General features: G+C 36.7%; 1 protein-coding gene across 1 annotated transcript in view; it reads right to left on the reverse strand.

Moving 5' to 3' along the window:
* Positions 1 to 15,370, reverse strand: part of GTF2I (general transcription factor IIi) — a 141,881-nt gene that overhangs the window by 34,510 nt on the left and 92,001 nt on the right. The window contains exons 13-15 of the mRNA XM_019646885.1: positions 7,147 to 7,257; positions 6,050 to 6,115; positions 1,975 to 2,158 (exon numbers count right to left, since the gene is read on the reverse strand). Of these exons, the coding sequence (XP_019502430.1) occupies positions 1,975 to 2,158; positions 6,050 to 6,115; positions 7,147 to 7,257 (361 nt within the window). The remainder of the gene's footprint in view (positions 1 to 1,974; positions 2,159 to 6,049; positions 6,116 to 7,146; positions 7,258 to 15,370) is intronic.

Below are 15,370 nucleotides of genomic sequence, written 5' to 3' on the forward strand. Positions count from 1 at the left end.
TTTTGATCAAGGAGGTTATTAATTTGCCCATTTTCTCAACAGTACCAGAGCGTTACTAGAGTAATGAAGTTGAAGACTTGTGCAAATGATATGGCTATTATCCTACTAATGTACTCATTCATTGTTTATAGCTAAAATACAGAGGGTGCCCAAAAAATGTAACACATTTTAAGAAAGAAAAACACTATTAAAAATGTAATACTTAACATATACCAATAACAAAAGATGAATACAAGTCACATTTTACTTGTGCAATTACAAGAGGTGCTCAAAGTGGTTACCATCAGTGTCCAGATACTTCTGATTACAGCGAACTACTGCTTGAGCAATGTTGACCAAAGTGTCCACTTGTGTAGTTTTTTTGGCACCCCCGGTATATGTCAGAAAATTTTTAAAAAATCAGTGATACATATGACTCAAAAAGACTCATTCTTAATAGAAGGACTTAAAATGAAAGCTTTGTATTTGAGGAGAAGTGAACCCATCCCTCTCTCATGGGGTGAGTACTGCTTGGTCCAAACCCATCATAGTGTTATCTTTCTCATGCCTGTGCCTGGCTGAGGAATAAGCACTTGACATTAATTCTAACCACAGAATTAAGGCATTTTCCAAGGTTTCCTTGATCTCAAAGGAAACTACTGTCTCTCCTTCATAGATGTGTCTGGATGTGAGGCCTCAAACTATGCATCCAGCTCAAGGAAACTATCAACACAAGGGAAGAAAAATCTAGAAAACAGAAGAAGCAAAGCCCTGAGTGCCAGTTTTAACCATCCTATCTATCTCTGACCTCCTGGCTAGGTGGGAGGAGCATCTTACTGTATTAAGCTAAGCTGAGTAAGGGTTGTTATTACTTACTTCTGGAGAGACATCCTAACTGCTACCTTTCCTTTCCCAAGTAGGAAATCTCTATTTGCTTTCATACATGTTTGGCAAGTTTGGCTGGCTACAGAATTTAAGGTTCAAATCATTTTCACTTAGAACCTGGAAAGATTTGCTTACTAGTGTTACAACATCCATTACTGCTCAAAGCAGGTTTATCATCAGTATGATTTCCATTCTTTACAGATGACCTGTTTTGACTCTCTAGAACCTAATGATCTTTTCCCTATCTTCGGGGCACTGAAACTATATCAAGTGACGAATTTTTGATACTTTCCTCTTTTCAATTTAAATCAGATGTCACTAGATGAAGATTCAATATCCTTTCTCATGTTTCATATATAAAATCTTCTTTACAACTGACAAGACTAACAACCCTCCAGCCCTGTCACTGAAAATTTTAGTTTAGCAATTATATTTTATTATTTCCTAGACAACAATTTGTCCATTTTTCCCTTTTACAAGTATATCTAGCACTTGTTTCATGGGTGTAATAAGACGTTTCCATATATTTACATTGCTAAATCTGTTGATAAATGACCTCTTAGTTTTTTAAACCTTTTACTGTAATCTTAATAGAATCTAAGAGCGCAGAAAATGTGACTGCTGTTTTTAAATGGAACCATTCACACTTCCAATTCCAACTGCTGCACTCAATTTTACCTAAAAGCTCCTTTATGTCAATGCTAAGATAGTTACAGCATTCTGCTATCTTAGTTTTTTCTTTCCATTCTTACTTCTATTGTTTCATTTATTTTTACAGTTTACATGTATTTCCACATGATTAAAAAAATTCACACCTAAAAGAAGATACTGATACTGGGGTCACTTACTTTCTTGAGCATATTTAGCAGAAAACTGGAAGAGAAAATGACAGTTGTATGCCACTCAGGTATGAGCAGACACTCATGTTCCAAAAGCCAACTCTGGCATGACTGACAGAATCTTACACACAGACACAATGAAAAGTGGAAAATAAAATAATATATAATAATTCACACTTAATTTAAATATAGCACTGGTGATTAATAAATATTTGTTCAACAATAAAAAAAGGTGCACTAATCAGGAGCAAAGAAAGCTGAAGAATCTTACTTCTTAATCACAAAACGAATCCTTTCCTTGGCAAGTAATATCCTCTCAAGGCGAGGAATTCCGTAGGTAGATGGCCTCCTGAAAGGAATTCCTTCTGGAAGTCCTTCTACATAAAGATCTTCAACATGTGACTGGAAAAGAGGGTATGGGATCGTCACAGGACCTTTGGCTTTTATAGCTTGAGCTTTAGGGATAAAAAGAGAAAAAGAAAAATCATTAAATGACAAGGATTAAGCACAATTTGCAGAAAAGAATGTTATAGTTGACTATGTATTGCTCTTAACTTTATCTTTACTTATGTTAATTATAATTCAATCAGAAGAAAAACAGTACTAAAGAACTAAAAGGAAACACCAAAGATGCCAATGCTCTATTTAACCAAATCTGCAACACACTAATGTATTATTCTGGGGAAATTCAGGTACAAACTGTCTATTGAAATTTGAACCACAAATGAACATAGAAAAACATACCAGTTAATATTAGCTAATACGTACAGTGTGCAATGGAAAAGAAGTAGTGTTTATAAACATTTAAAATGTTAGTATAAAAAGGGTTTTTACAAATATAACTGAATGGGCCGGCCGACTGGCACGATGGTTAAGAACTGGCTTGGGACGCCAGAGGGCCCTGGTTCGGATCCCACGTATGAGGGCCAGTGACACTGCCCTCCACAGCTGGGATGCTGAACAACAGCTCAACCAGGAGCTGGGCTGCCATGAGTCACCGCCTGCGTAGGCTGCAGCCCCTGTGGTGGTGGGTTGCCATGGGCTACCATGTGTGGCCAGCAGCCAGCGTGAGCGGCTGTCCGGAAGCCGGCGACTGATCTGCCTTGCCCGAGAGGAGCGCAATGGTGGTGCCAACTTGGGCCAGTGAAGCAACGTCCTCCACAACTAGACTGAGGAGCAAAACGACAGCAACTTGTCTGTTCCCCTTTCCCCAATTCTCCAGCACTGTTCCCATCCCCCCAATTCCCCAATAAAAATCTTTAAAAATATATATATATATATAACTGAAGAATATTTAACTATAAAAATTGTGCTAAGGGCCGGCTGAGTGGCTCAGTTGATTAAGAGCTCGCTCAAGAGTTTGAGCTCTTGAGCAACAGCGGTTTGATGCCAGGCCCGAGCTGAGCTGCTGCTGAGCTGCCAACAGGTGGCAGGATGGCTCAGCTGGGGGAAAAAAAAAATATTGTGCTATGATTTATTTACTTGAGTAAAATAATGCAACAGTTGCAAAAAGTCAAAAGCATGAGGAGTGTTAAGAGTCAAATACAGTCAATAATATCATCATATCTTTGTGTGGTGACAGATCACGGTGATACGTCGTAAGATATAGATGTCAAATCATTGTATATTGTACACCTGAAATACAATGTGTACCAACCATAATTTAAAAAAGAATGAACTGTAATGAACAGACATTGATTTTATTAAACAGTATGAAGTGTCAGTTTTTCTAAGCAGTAGAGGACATTGAAATATCACTGGGTATTAAATGTTTTCAGATGTGATAATGGAACTGAGATTAAGATAATGCCTTCTTCTCACCCAACTCCCCATTTGAAATGGAGATTTTTGAGAGGTGAAATGACACATGTCTAGGACACTGGAGTTTTAAAATATTCTTGCGTAAAAAAAAAAAATGGGACAGGAGAGGACAAGGAAGGAAATACTTTAAATGTTAAAGGTTGTTGAACTTGGGTGATGGATACTTAGAGGGTCTTTGTATTCTTGACTTTTGTTTTTGCTTGGAACTTTTCATAATAAAAAGATATTAAAAAGTATCAGTTATGTTCATCTATAACACAGGCACATTTATAGTCAGTATTAACAATTTCACAGGGAAGCCTTTTGACACTAAGTAAAGCAATGCCAAGTCTTCTATGTCTGCAGACAGATACCACTATTCTTACAAAGACTTCTACTACATTTAATTCACACAGCAGTTACCTAAAATGTTTTCAAGTAAGCAGAAAGAACAGCAGAGATGCTACTGACACCGGCCAAAAGGTCCCAAAGCAAAAATGACTCCTATAGCCTCCGCTCCATCTCTCCTCCCCCCGGAGCTGTCATCAGAACAGCTGCCCTTTGTTGTTGGCATTTTATGTAAGCCTATTTGCTAAACATTAATATTTGTACAAAAGTTTCAAGTGTCTCATATTACAAATTAATGAGTTAGATTTAACATTCTTATACTACATCTGAAAATCATATACACATCTAACAATGAAAACAGCTTCCCCTAAAGCAATCACCATGTTATAGTGCTTCCCATGTAGAGTATGTTAGGAGTTTTTGCTTTGAAATGAACCAATTAAAATCACTGGCAAAAGGCTCTGACTATTGAAAACACGGATAAACACTAAGAAAACCTTAAGGAAATAATTGAAAATATTAAGGAAAAGTTACTGAATTCATTATTAAACATAATCCTGAATCTTCTTTGAGGGGTAGGTTATCATCCTGATAAAGAGAGAAATAGGGGCCAGCCAAATGGTGCGTTGGTTAAGAGCTGGCTTGGGACACCAGCTCTGAGCAGCAGGACCCCAGTTCAGATCCCACATGAGGGCCAGTGACGCTGCGCCCTCTACAGCTAAGATGATGAACAATAGCTCGACCTGGAGCTGGGTTACTATGAGTCACCGGCAACGGCGTAGGCTGCAGCCCCTGCTGCAGTGGGCTGCCGTGAGCTACTGTGAGGGGCTGGTAGCCGGCGTGGGCGGCCGTCAAATGGCTGGCAAGTGACTGCCTCACCCGGAAAGAGAGCAATGATAATATCAACATGGGCCACTGAAGTGACGTCCTCCACAACTAGACTGAAGAACAAAAGGACAGCAACTTGTCTGTTCCCTTTCCCCAATGCTGTTCCCCTCCCCCAGTTCTCCAATAAAAATCTTAAAAAAAAAAAAAGAAGAGAGAAATAGTCATTATAACTTTATTAAAGTAAATAATCCCAATATAGTTTATCATTTAAAAACTTCACTTAGAAAAATTCAGTGATGCAGGACAGCAGTATAGATTATTAGATTTTCAAGTTAAAATTCAGTGTATTATACAATCTTACAGTTGATTGCAAAGTATCCTCCAAATAACAACAACCAAAAAAAACCTCAGCGAAACAGTTTAAATTACTGCTATTTTTAGGTGAGCATTTGATATATACCATAAGGTGATAATGAATTGCTTGTTTCTTTGAGGATAAACGATAGAATAGTAAAACAAAAAGGAAAGAATTTGAGATCTAACTTAAATATCAAGTTATATATCAAGATAAAAGAAAATAAGGGCATCTAAATGTATACTAGGTTTAACATAACAGGTTAAAAAAGACTATTATTTAAGAAAATAATCTTCGGGCCAGCCGAGTGGCATGTTGGTTAAGAGTTAGCTTGGGACGCCAGCTCTGAGCAGAAGGGCCCCGGTTCAGATCCCACATGAGGGCCAGTGATGCTGCGCCCTCTACAGCTAAAATGGTGAACAACAGCTCGACCTGGAGCTGGACTGCCGTGAGTCGCCATCGACAGCGTAGGCTGCAGTGGGGCTGCAGTGGGGCTGCAGTGAGCTGCCGTCCATTGGCCGGCGTGCGACTGCCTCACCCGGAAAGAGCGCAATGATAATACCAACATGGGCCAGTGAAGCAGTGTCCTCCACAGCTAGAATGAAGAACAAAAGGACAGCAACTTGTCTGTTCCCCTCCCCGAATTCCCTAATAAAATCTTTAAAACAAGAAAAAAGAAAAAAGAAAATAATTTTCAATTAAATCTCCAAGATCCAGGACTCTGAAACAAATTATAAATAAACACCCAAATACACACACTGAAAATTTAAAAGAAATGCTAACTGAGACTTAAGGGGGGAAAAAAAAAACTTTCTAAATTTTGTGGTAATCTAGAAATAGAAACAAAGTTTCTAACATTTGGGCAGACACTATCCAATGACCTTTGCAGAGATGGATATATAATAAGGCACAGTTCACTGGGAGAAATGGACTGGCTCACATTAGATGAACAGCAACTCCATTGTTAAAAAGCTTATGAATAAAATATTACAAGAATTTTTGAGCTCAGACTTACCATATTTTCTTTCAAACAACTCTTCAACTTGTTTACGTAGATCAGTAATTCGAGCATTCCATTTCTCTGAAAATTGAGAAAAAAGTTAAATCTCAGTAATAAATCCCTGTTTAGCGCACTAATAAGTTTTTAAGATGATCCAACATCTAATATCTTATTTTCTACATAATGCATCCTAACTTTTAATTACCCATCTCCATCTTTATAATTTTACTGCTTTCCTAAGAACTTTTCCCTGTTTTGTGATTCTTAGAATTGGTTCAATAAGGGATAATAGAGGATGTTTTAAAGTTTATTTTAGAAACACTTCAAACTGAATCCACCTCTTTTTAGCCCTATAATTTCTGACAAGCAGGAGGGCAGAAAAGTCCAGTACAACAGAACACTACAAAATGGAGAAGAAAAAGGAGGGAGGTCTCCGAGGAAACCTTCTAAGACATGTCTAAGTTGTATGGAAATAAGACTTTATATATAGCTGCAACTTACAATCAAGTGTTAAAGAATATAAATAGATGTAAACTTACTATCTATATATATATGTATATATATATATATATATACACATATACACACACACACGTATATATAAATTCAATTTATATCCAGTAAATGTGACAATGACAAGTTAAAGTATTAAAGTGTTATTTTTTTTAATGTATGTAAGTTAAATCTATTTTATCTATTCAAAATACAGATCACAAACACAATTTGCCACTAGTATTTTATTTAGTCCCTTCAAAAGGCTACATCATTCATTGGGGTTTGCTTAGATTAGCTGCTGGCGGTTACCGAAGACCTTAAGTAAAGAAGGTTTTCAAGCTAAGGAAAATAATTACCAAGTCATGAACACTGATTTAAAGTCTTTAATTGTAATTATCCAAAGATACAATGTCATATGCTTATGCTTTGGTAAAACCCAAACTATGTTTAAATAATGTCTGTAAAGTTACTTCAAACTGTCCCTGGTTTCCCTTAGATTAGATGATAAGGCAGCAATACATATTAAAGCATCCCCTTAAAGAAAGCTGTAACTTTTATCAGTAATAGAAAGAGTTCAGAATCAAAGAAAAGGGGCCTATATTTAGTCAGGAACTTACCGAAGTTGAACTCCCTCACTTTCCGTTTTCCGGCATTGGCAGGTTCCGTGACTGGCGGCTGGGGTGGCTCGTTGCTCTTTGGTCTCTTAGTAGGTGGAGAATAATCGTCATCTTGAAAAAGAAAACTGTCATCACTGGAGGAACAGACTAAATGAGTTACAGCCACCGCCTGTAAAAGTCTCAATATCCAAAAGATGTGGGGGACTTTAAAGCTGTTTGGAATATCAATCATTATTTCTATACTGTCATTTTCAGCATGTTTCCCCCCAGTTACCTTTGAAGTTTTCCTACTCTTTGGGGGAATGCTCAAGTGAATATTCCTCATTTTTCCTGTATTGCTTCATTTTTTTTTCTTTGCTTAATTTGAATTAAGTCATTATAAATTAATTTCCCCTTCTCTTGTCATAACTCCTGAGAAAGCTGCCTAGAATTATAGTCTATTTTAAGTCTTTCAAGAAAAAGCTTTTAAGGGAAACAACTACCTACAATTATAAAAACATGTAAGAAAGGGGAAAAAAAATTTAAACTTATATAAAATTCAAGCATATATAAACAAGGGAAGTTAGATAACCACATGCCAAACACTTTTAACAAACAGAATTTATAAAATTAAATAGAGCTACATTATTTGTGAAACAGGTAGTGCTGATTCAGTCAATACAAAACCTACGTAGAAATGAGCATCAGATATTTAAGCACAGAATACAGACTTCTCAAGACATTTGTAGTAGGAGTTCATGCTAATTTTTTTGTGGATATGTCTGCAACTCAACTCTGCTACGACACTTTACTATATAAGGACATTTGGCTCAAATAAGAAAAGTTATCAATGCCATCTTCTTATAGTCCCTGAAAACGTCAGGTGGCACACTACTAAGATGTCTGCTCAAATATCATGTGTAAATTATTGAAAATAGTGATCAGTAATTTTCGTTCTCATTTTATAGCTAAAGAAACAAGCTCAGAGACTATTATGTGACTTAACCACGTAACATTACTAGATAGTACAGCTGAGATTTGATTAAGGTTAAAACTCTTTCCACTAAACCAACAGGTTAACTTTCAAATAAGAAATCCAAATTCAGCCTAATATAGAATGTTGCCTGGGACAGCAATAGATAACTTTTATATACTTTGTATATAAGTCATATATAAATTTATATACTTTGTATATAAACCAAGAAAAAAATCTGACTGAAGCCTAAAATAGTTGATACCTCATTGCTATCACAGCAATAGAGGACAGGATCAGACATGGGCACACTGGTGCCCTGACTTTGGGTTTTACCGATAATGCCAACAGATACTCTGGTAATCTAAAATCATTCCTGACTATTCTAACCAACATGAGAAAAGGGTACCAATATCACTAAGACCAGATAAAGTCACATTAAGACCCAATTATGTACTGGGAAAGACAAAAATGCTAATTTTGGAGATATCGTTTCAAGCAAACATTATCGTATAAGCAATTTACGACACTAAAAACTTTCATGTGTTAGATGCCACTGTAGACATCCATGTTCAAATTCAGAAAAAAGAAAATCTATGGTAGAAAACTATTCTAAAATGACAAACTACTAGTAAAATAAAACTTGACTATGTCACTGGGACTTACAATTATTAAATTAGTATAAGGATTTTAAATGGTCAAGAGACCTATAATAAATTATTAATTAATTAGATTCAAACCCAAGTAGATACATTTTGGAAAACACATTAAATATTGTTAATATGTTTGGACTTCAATTTTGAAAACATGCTGGGGGGGGGGGACCTGTCTTTTCCAACTTCCAGATTTTAGGAAGCCTAGGAGTATTTTTATGCTAGTTTCCAAAGGGAAAAATGAAATATACTAGTTTCACCCATGAATGTTATCAAAGTATTTTAAATGCTTAATATTAATATTTCTTCCCAAACATTAAGCAATAAAATTTAAAACAAAAGTATTTTCCCTATAGGCTAATGTCACCTAAATATAGCTATAGATCATCATTTCAACTAGTTGTTAACCGAATTACATAAAAACTCAAAGTATAAAATGAAAAAGAAAATACAGCTGGGTGATGATAATAAATAACTGCAGCTATTATAATCTAAACTGTTTGAAAATGAGGCCAAGGTAAAAAGGCCGAGAGCTTTTCTTTAGTGTCAAGACCTCACTTCTTCAATCAGTCTAATCTGTACCAGAACACAAGGGATTTACATATTTTATAAAAGTATTTTAAACATATTTTATAAAAGTAACCTCGCTGACCATAAAAGGAAAAAGGACAAATCTGGGAGGAAAATTTTTAACAAGACAACACTTTAACGAAGATGATAAAATATTAAAAAGGAAGTGACATCACATTTCTCAAGGACAATGAAGCTCAATCTATCAAATGTGAATACAAAGAGATGAATTTAATTATTTGTGATAAAGTATTACACCACACATTATATTAAGAGCAATCCATTTAAATGATATAAAACATGAAATTAGATCATATGAATAGCTATGAACTCGGCCACACCTTCCATTTTTGCTCCACGCTTTGCTGAATAAAACTATAATTGGTATTGAGAAAGCATGAGTAAACGTTACTCATGACCTCAAAATCCTTTTCACAAAGGGTCAAAATTATTTCTCTTGGGCCGGCCGAGTGGAGCGTTGGTTAGGAGTTGGCTTGGAACACCAGCTCTGAGCAGCAGGGCCCCAGTTCGGATCCCAAATGAGGGCAATGACGCTGTGTCCTCTACAGCTAAGATGGTGAGCAACAGCTCCTGGAGCTGGGCTGCCGTGAGCTGCCGTCCAATGGCCAGCAAGTGACTGCCTCAGCCCGGAAGAGCGCAATGATAATACCAACATGGGCCAGTGAAGTGACGTCCTCCACAAGTAGACTGAAGAACAAAAGGACAGCAACTTGTCTGTTCCCCTCCCCCAGTACCCTAATAAAATCTTAAAAAAAAAATGTATTTCTCTATAGCAGAAAACATCAAATAAAGCTCCAAGAATTTACTTCCAATAATTCAGTCCAGCAGCTAGCACTGTTTTCTAAATATAGTGTTTCAACATTATAAATGACCACTTTTGGATAAGACAACACATATTTGAGGATGCTTCAAAATCAAGCCCAAACTAAAAATGTTTACAGCATCGGGGCTGGCCGAGTGGCTCAGCTAGTTAAGAGCACGAGCTCTGAGCAAGAGGGTCGACGGTTCAATTCCCACATGAGCCAGTGAGCTGCGCCTGAGATGAGCTGACGCTGAGCTGTCAACAGGTGGCAGGATGGCTCAGCTGGTGAGAGCATGTACTCCTAACCACAAGGTTGCTGGTTTGACTCCCACATGGGATGGTGGGCTATGCTCACCGGCTACTAAGATTGAACACAGCACCTTGAGCTGAGAGACCGTGAGCGGTCAACAGGCAGCGGGATGGCAACGACTTGGAGCTGAGCTGGCTGCACCCTCCACAACTAAGACTAAAGGACAACAACCTGGCTGTTCTCCTCCCCTAATTCCCCAATAAAATCTTTTTTAAATAAATAAATAAATAAATAAATAAATAAATAAATAAATAAATAAATGTGGGCCGGCCGAAGAGTTGGCTTGGGATGCCAGCTATGAGCAGCAGGGCCCTGGTTCGGATCCCACATGAGGGCCAGTGATGCTGCGCCCTCTACAGCTAAGATGGTGAACAACAGCTCGACCAGGAGCTGGGCTACCATGAGTCGCCGGCGATGGTGTAGGCTGCAGTGAAGCTGCAGTGAAGCTGCAATGGGCTGCCGGAAGCTACCCTGAGGGGCTGGCAGCCGCTGTGAGCGGCCATCCAGTGCCCAGTGACCGATCTGCCTCACCCAGGAAGAGTGAAATAAAACCAACATGGGCCAGTGAAGCGACGTCCTCCACACTAGACTGAAGAACAAAAGGACAGCAACTTGTTGGTTCCCCTTCCCCGATACCCCAATGCTGTTCCCCTTCCCCAATTCCCCAATAAAATCTTTAAAAGAAAAAAAAAAGTTTACAGCATCAAAACGAAAAGCTCATTAGATGAATTTCAAGATATTTTAACATGCAAAAACTGTTACTCAGGAATATATTAATGTAATAGTTATTCTACCAGTATTAACACAAGTAGCGCCACACTGAAAATTTGTATTTAGAAAAAAATCCTGTTTTCCTTTTAGCATCATATTTACAAATCATATTTAGGCTTCAAAGCTAAAATTTATTACTGCATGCTCACTGGTGAATGCATTAATAGAATATGAAACAAATTTCCTGATACTCTTATTTTCAACATAGTCAAATTGGTAATGTTATATCATACAATCTGACACCTCTTCAAATTAAACAAACAAAAAACCAAATCAAAATAAACCAGGCATTGTATGTCTTTTGAAATTAATTACTCAAAGCCATTAATTACCCTACACATTTCAAATTAATAAATGGTATTTTTCACCCATGAATCCAGGTCATGGACTCTTCTAAAACGCTAATTTTTACCTTATAATTGGATGTTCATTAAGTGATTCTTTAGCAACTATAAAATTAAAAACACAAAATCTTCAAATGCTAACTTACATAAATTACATAGATTCTATGAACTCTCCAGGAACATTTATAAAGATACGCACAATAATTGAACAGTGACAAACAGCAAAGCCTTTTGGCTTTATCTTCAGAACATACCCAGAATTCAACTTCTTAAGTCCACTGAGCCCATCCTGCTCTAAAGCACTATGCTTTCTTTCCTAGAAAACGGCAACAGCTTTCTAAACCGGTGTTCTTGCTTTTCCTACAGTCTGCTCTAAGTCTTTCACAACACGGCAGCCTTGTTTCTTCAAAATGGTAAGGACTGAACGTGTCGCTCCTTTGTCCAAAACCCTCCAATGGCCTTGCCTATCTTGTTCACTCCTAAATCCTTGGCACCTAGTACAGTCCCCAGTACATACAAGGTGCATGGTATTTGCAGAATGATGAAATGAACATTTGAATAGGATAGTCCTTAATTATATGCAGCTGCCAAACATTTACCAAAGTCCTAAGAATGAATTTCACAGAAAAGGTTAACCAACAGAGGATGACAGGTAATGTGAAGACTGAAGGTCTAAGACAGTTTATCTAAATTGCAGTTCAGGTGCCACATGTGGTAATGTGAATAAACTATATGCAGTACTGCATTCCTGTGCTGAAATATTTATGTATATTTTTCAATGTGTATGAGAAAAATAAAATTACAAATTTCAAAGATAGTTTTACTTTGAAAGATGAAAAATTAATTTCTAAATGAATCTATTTAAAATCAATTTAAAGAAAAAACTTAAGAAATGAACATGGTAAGGTTAGGCCACAGCAGAACGAACACATGTGAATGGCTCCAGTTTGGGAAACAATGCCCTAGAAGAGAACAACATGATAAGGAAACCTCTTTTAAAGCAAAAAACTTCCCGTTATTACTGTATTTTGCCAAGTACAATGTGCACTTTTTTTGCCCAAATCTGTGAGGGAAAAATAAGGATGTGCATTATACATGGGTAGTACTAATTTCATATCTTTATAAATGTTCTTAATTCTTTTACTTATGCTTATGAGTCAAAAGTGTAACTCTAGAAATAAATAACAATATTCATATGCAAAATAATACCGTGGAATATGATAATCAGTTTTGTTAAACTTACGAGGAACTTGCAACCACAGAGTTCTCGGCCTTCTGTGATGCATAAATATCATAAATTTGTTACCAGTACATAAAATTTCTTGTACCTTGTATCTGTTCTTGTGTTTTGTAATTATTTGTAACATAAAATTTCTTGTACTGTAAAATGTTAAAAAAGAAATGCTGGGCCGGCCGAGTGGCGCGTTGGTTAAGAACTGGCTTGGGATGCCAGAGGGCCCTGGTTCGGATCCCACATATGAGGGCCAGTGACACTGCCAGCTTGGGCCAGTGAAGCAACATCCTCCGCAACTAGACTGAAGAACACAACAACAGCAACTTGTCTGTTCCCCTTCTCCCGATTTCCCAGCGCTGTCCCCCTTCCCCAATTCCCCAATAAAATCTTTTAAAAATAAATAAATAAATAAAGAGTTGGCTTGGGACACCAGCTCTGAGCAGCAGGGCCCCGGTTTGGATCCCACATGCGCCCTCTACAGCTAAGATGAACGGCAGCTCGACCTGGAGCTGGGCTGCCGTGGGTCGCAGGTGATGGCGTAGGCTGCAGTCCCTGCTGCAGTGGGCTGCCATGAGCTACCTGAGTGTCTGGCAGCCGGCCTGAGTGTCTGGCAGCTGGTGTGAGTGTCTGGCAGCCGGCGTGAGCTGCCGTGAGCGACTGCCTCATCCGGGAAGACCGCAATGGTGATACCAACATGGGCCAGTGAGGCGACGTCCTCCACAGCTGGACTGAAGAGCAAAAGGACAGCAACTTCTCTGTTCCCCTTCCCCGATTCCCCAATAAAATCTTTAAAAAAAAAAAAGCTAAAATTTCTTTATAATACAAAAAACAAGTACCTAAATGTAAACAAAAATTTGAATTAAAAAATTTAAATGCAAGATTTTTTTCCCCTGAAAGTTTGGGCCAAAAACGTAGGTGTACATTATACATGGGAGTGCATTACACATGGAAAAATACCGTATCTTGCCCATGACAGCTAGACCTCAAACAATTCTGAAGTAAGATTTTCTTTGCACTTATCAAAGACGTGATGGCAGTTTAATTTTACCCCAAAATGTAGTTGTGATATTTACGAAATTAAGGTTTGCACAGCTGTATTATTACTTCAAGGGCTATTTCTCAAACCTAAGTCCCACAAGTTATAAAAGTGTACACTGACTTCAAGTCCAAGTGGATCACCACAAATAGAAGAGCACACACCGGCAGCAAGTGAATATGATGCGACAGAGGTAATACATTTTTATCGATGTCAGTTAGCCCCGTCATAACTCCACATAACATCAAATACCATATCAAAATTAAAGTACTGTGGAAAATCTGACAAGCTTACTTGATGACAAAGTTCTCTCTCTCTCTTTTTTATCTTTTCTATAAACTATTTGGAAAATGCAGAAAGATACAGCAGGAGAAAATAAAAGCCATCCACAGGCATGCAGGATTATCTTCATTTATCTTCTTTCAGTATTTAAGCAAATCCAACATTCTCTAAATAATTTTAGGGGTCTTTTTTTGGATCACTTATATTTTTTAAAAATCGCTATTTCAGTGATTTTTTTTTCTATTATGATATACCAAAATTTAATTTTCTAACTATAGATACTTAACTAGTTTCAACCATTTTGCAATCATCTTTCCAGAAAAAATAAACAATATACTTATCAAACAAATGTGCAAGTTCTCATTTGACCTTCCTTGTTAATATCACAGACTTAAACTTTCTCTTTTTTAATGTATGGATATAAAAAACAATTAACAATTTAATTAAGGCTGACAAATAATTTGTTCATAAACATATATGTCATGGAAAATGCTACTCTGTAAAGTAATTATTTACACAAACCTGGTATTTCACTGGTCCTCTGAACATAAAGAAGCCACCTATATAGCAAAATTCTACTACTTGTTCACAAATTTGGATGATAAATCAAGCTTCTTGTAAGTATGTCTTAGTTTTAAAAAAATAAGATTTATCATTCCCTCCAAAGAGTTAAAATTGAAAAGATTGACATGTGTCAGGTTCACAAGCCAATAATTTTGTGATTATCATTAATATCTCTTTTTAGGTAAGTTATAAAAGCATGCATTTACTTTCTACAGAATTCTAATGCAGTCTTTATCTGCTTTAACATTTGATAAAAATAACTTTATTTTTCCTATTTAAAAGTTTTGTTCAAATAATTTTAATAAGCATCTCTATTTTTCCTATCTATATAGAAAGGGCAAAATTGTAAGTGTTTATGATATTTATACGCTCTTCAGATTTTTCTTCTCTAATAAGGAGGTTTCTAACTAAATAACAATTATGACAATTATTTAATACACTATAAACAATTCAAAATTGCTTTTAGGTTAGTAAAATCATATTAATGATAAAAGAAATATATATTAGATATGAGTATAAAGTATGAGAAAAATTCTCATTATTAGGTGAAAGGTACCAATCAACTTATATTTTAGAAGCAATGAAGACAAACATTTTGAGTAAGTGGAAATAGCCGAGTACTAAATAACCGAGTGACACCTATAGAAGACACATTATGAGAGAGAGAGAGAGAGAGAGAAAGAGA

The sequence above is a fragment of the Hipposideros armiger genome, unplaced genomic scaffold, assembly GCF_001890085.2.
Source record: "Hipposideros armiger isolate ML-2016 unplaced genomic scaffold, ASM189008v1 scaffold_107, whole genome shotgun sequence".
Classification (NCBI taxonomy): domain Eukaryota; kingdom Metazoa; phylum Chordata; class Mammalia; order Chiroptera; family Hipposideridae; genus Hipposideros; species Hipposideros armiger.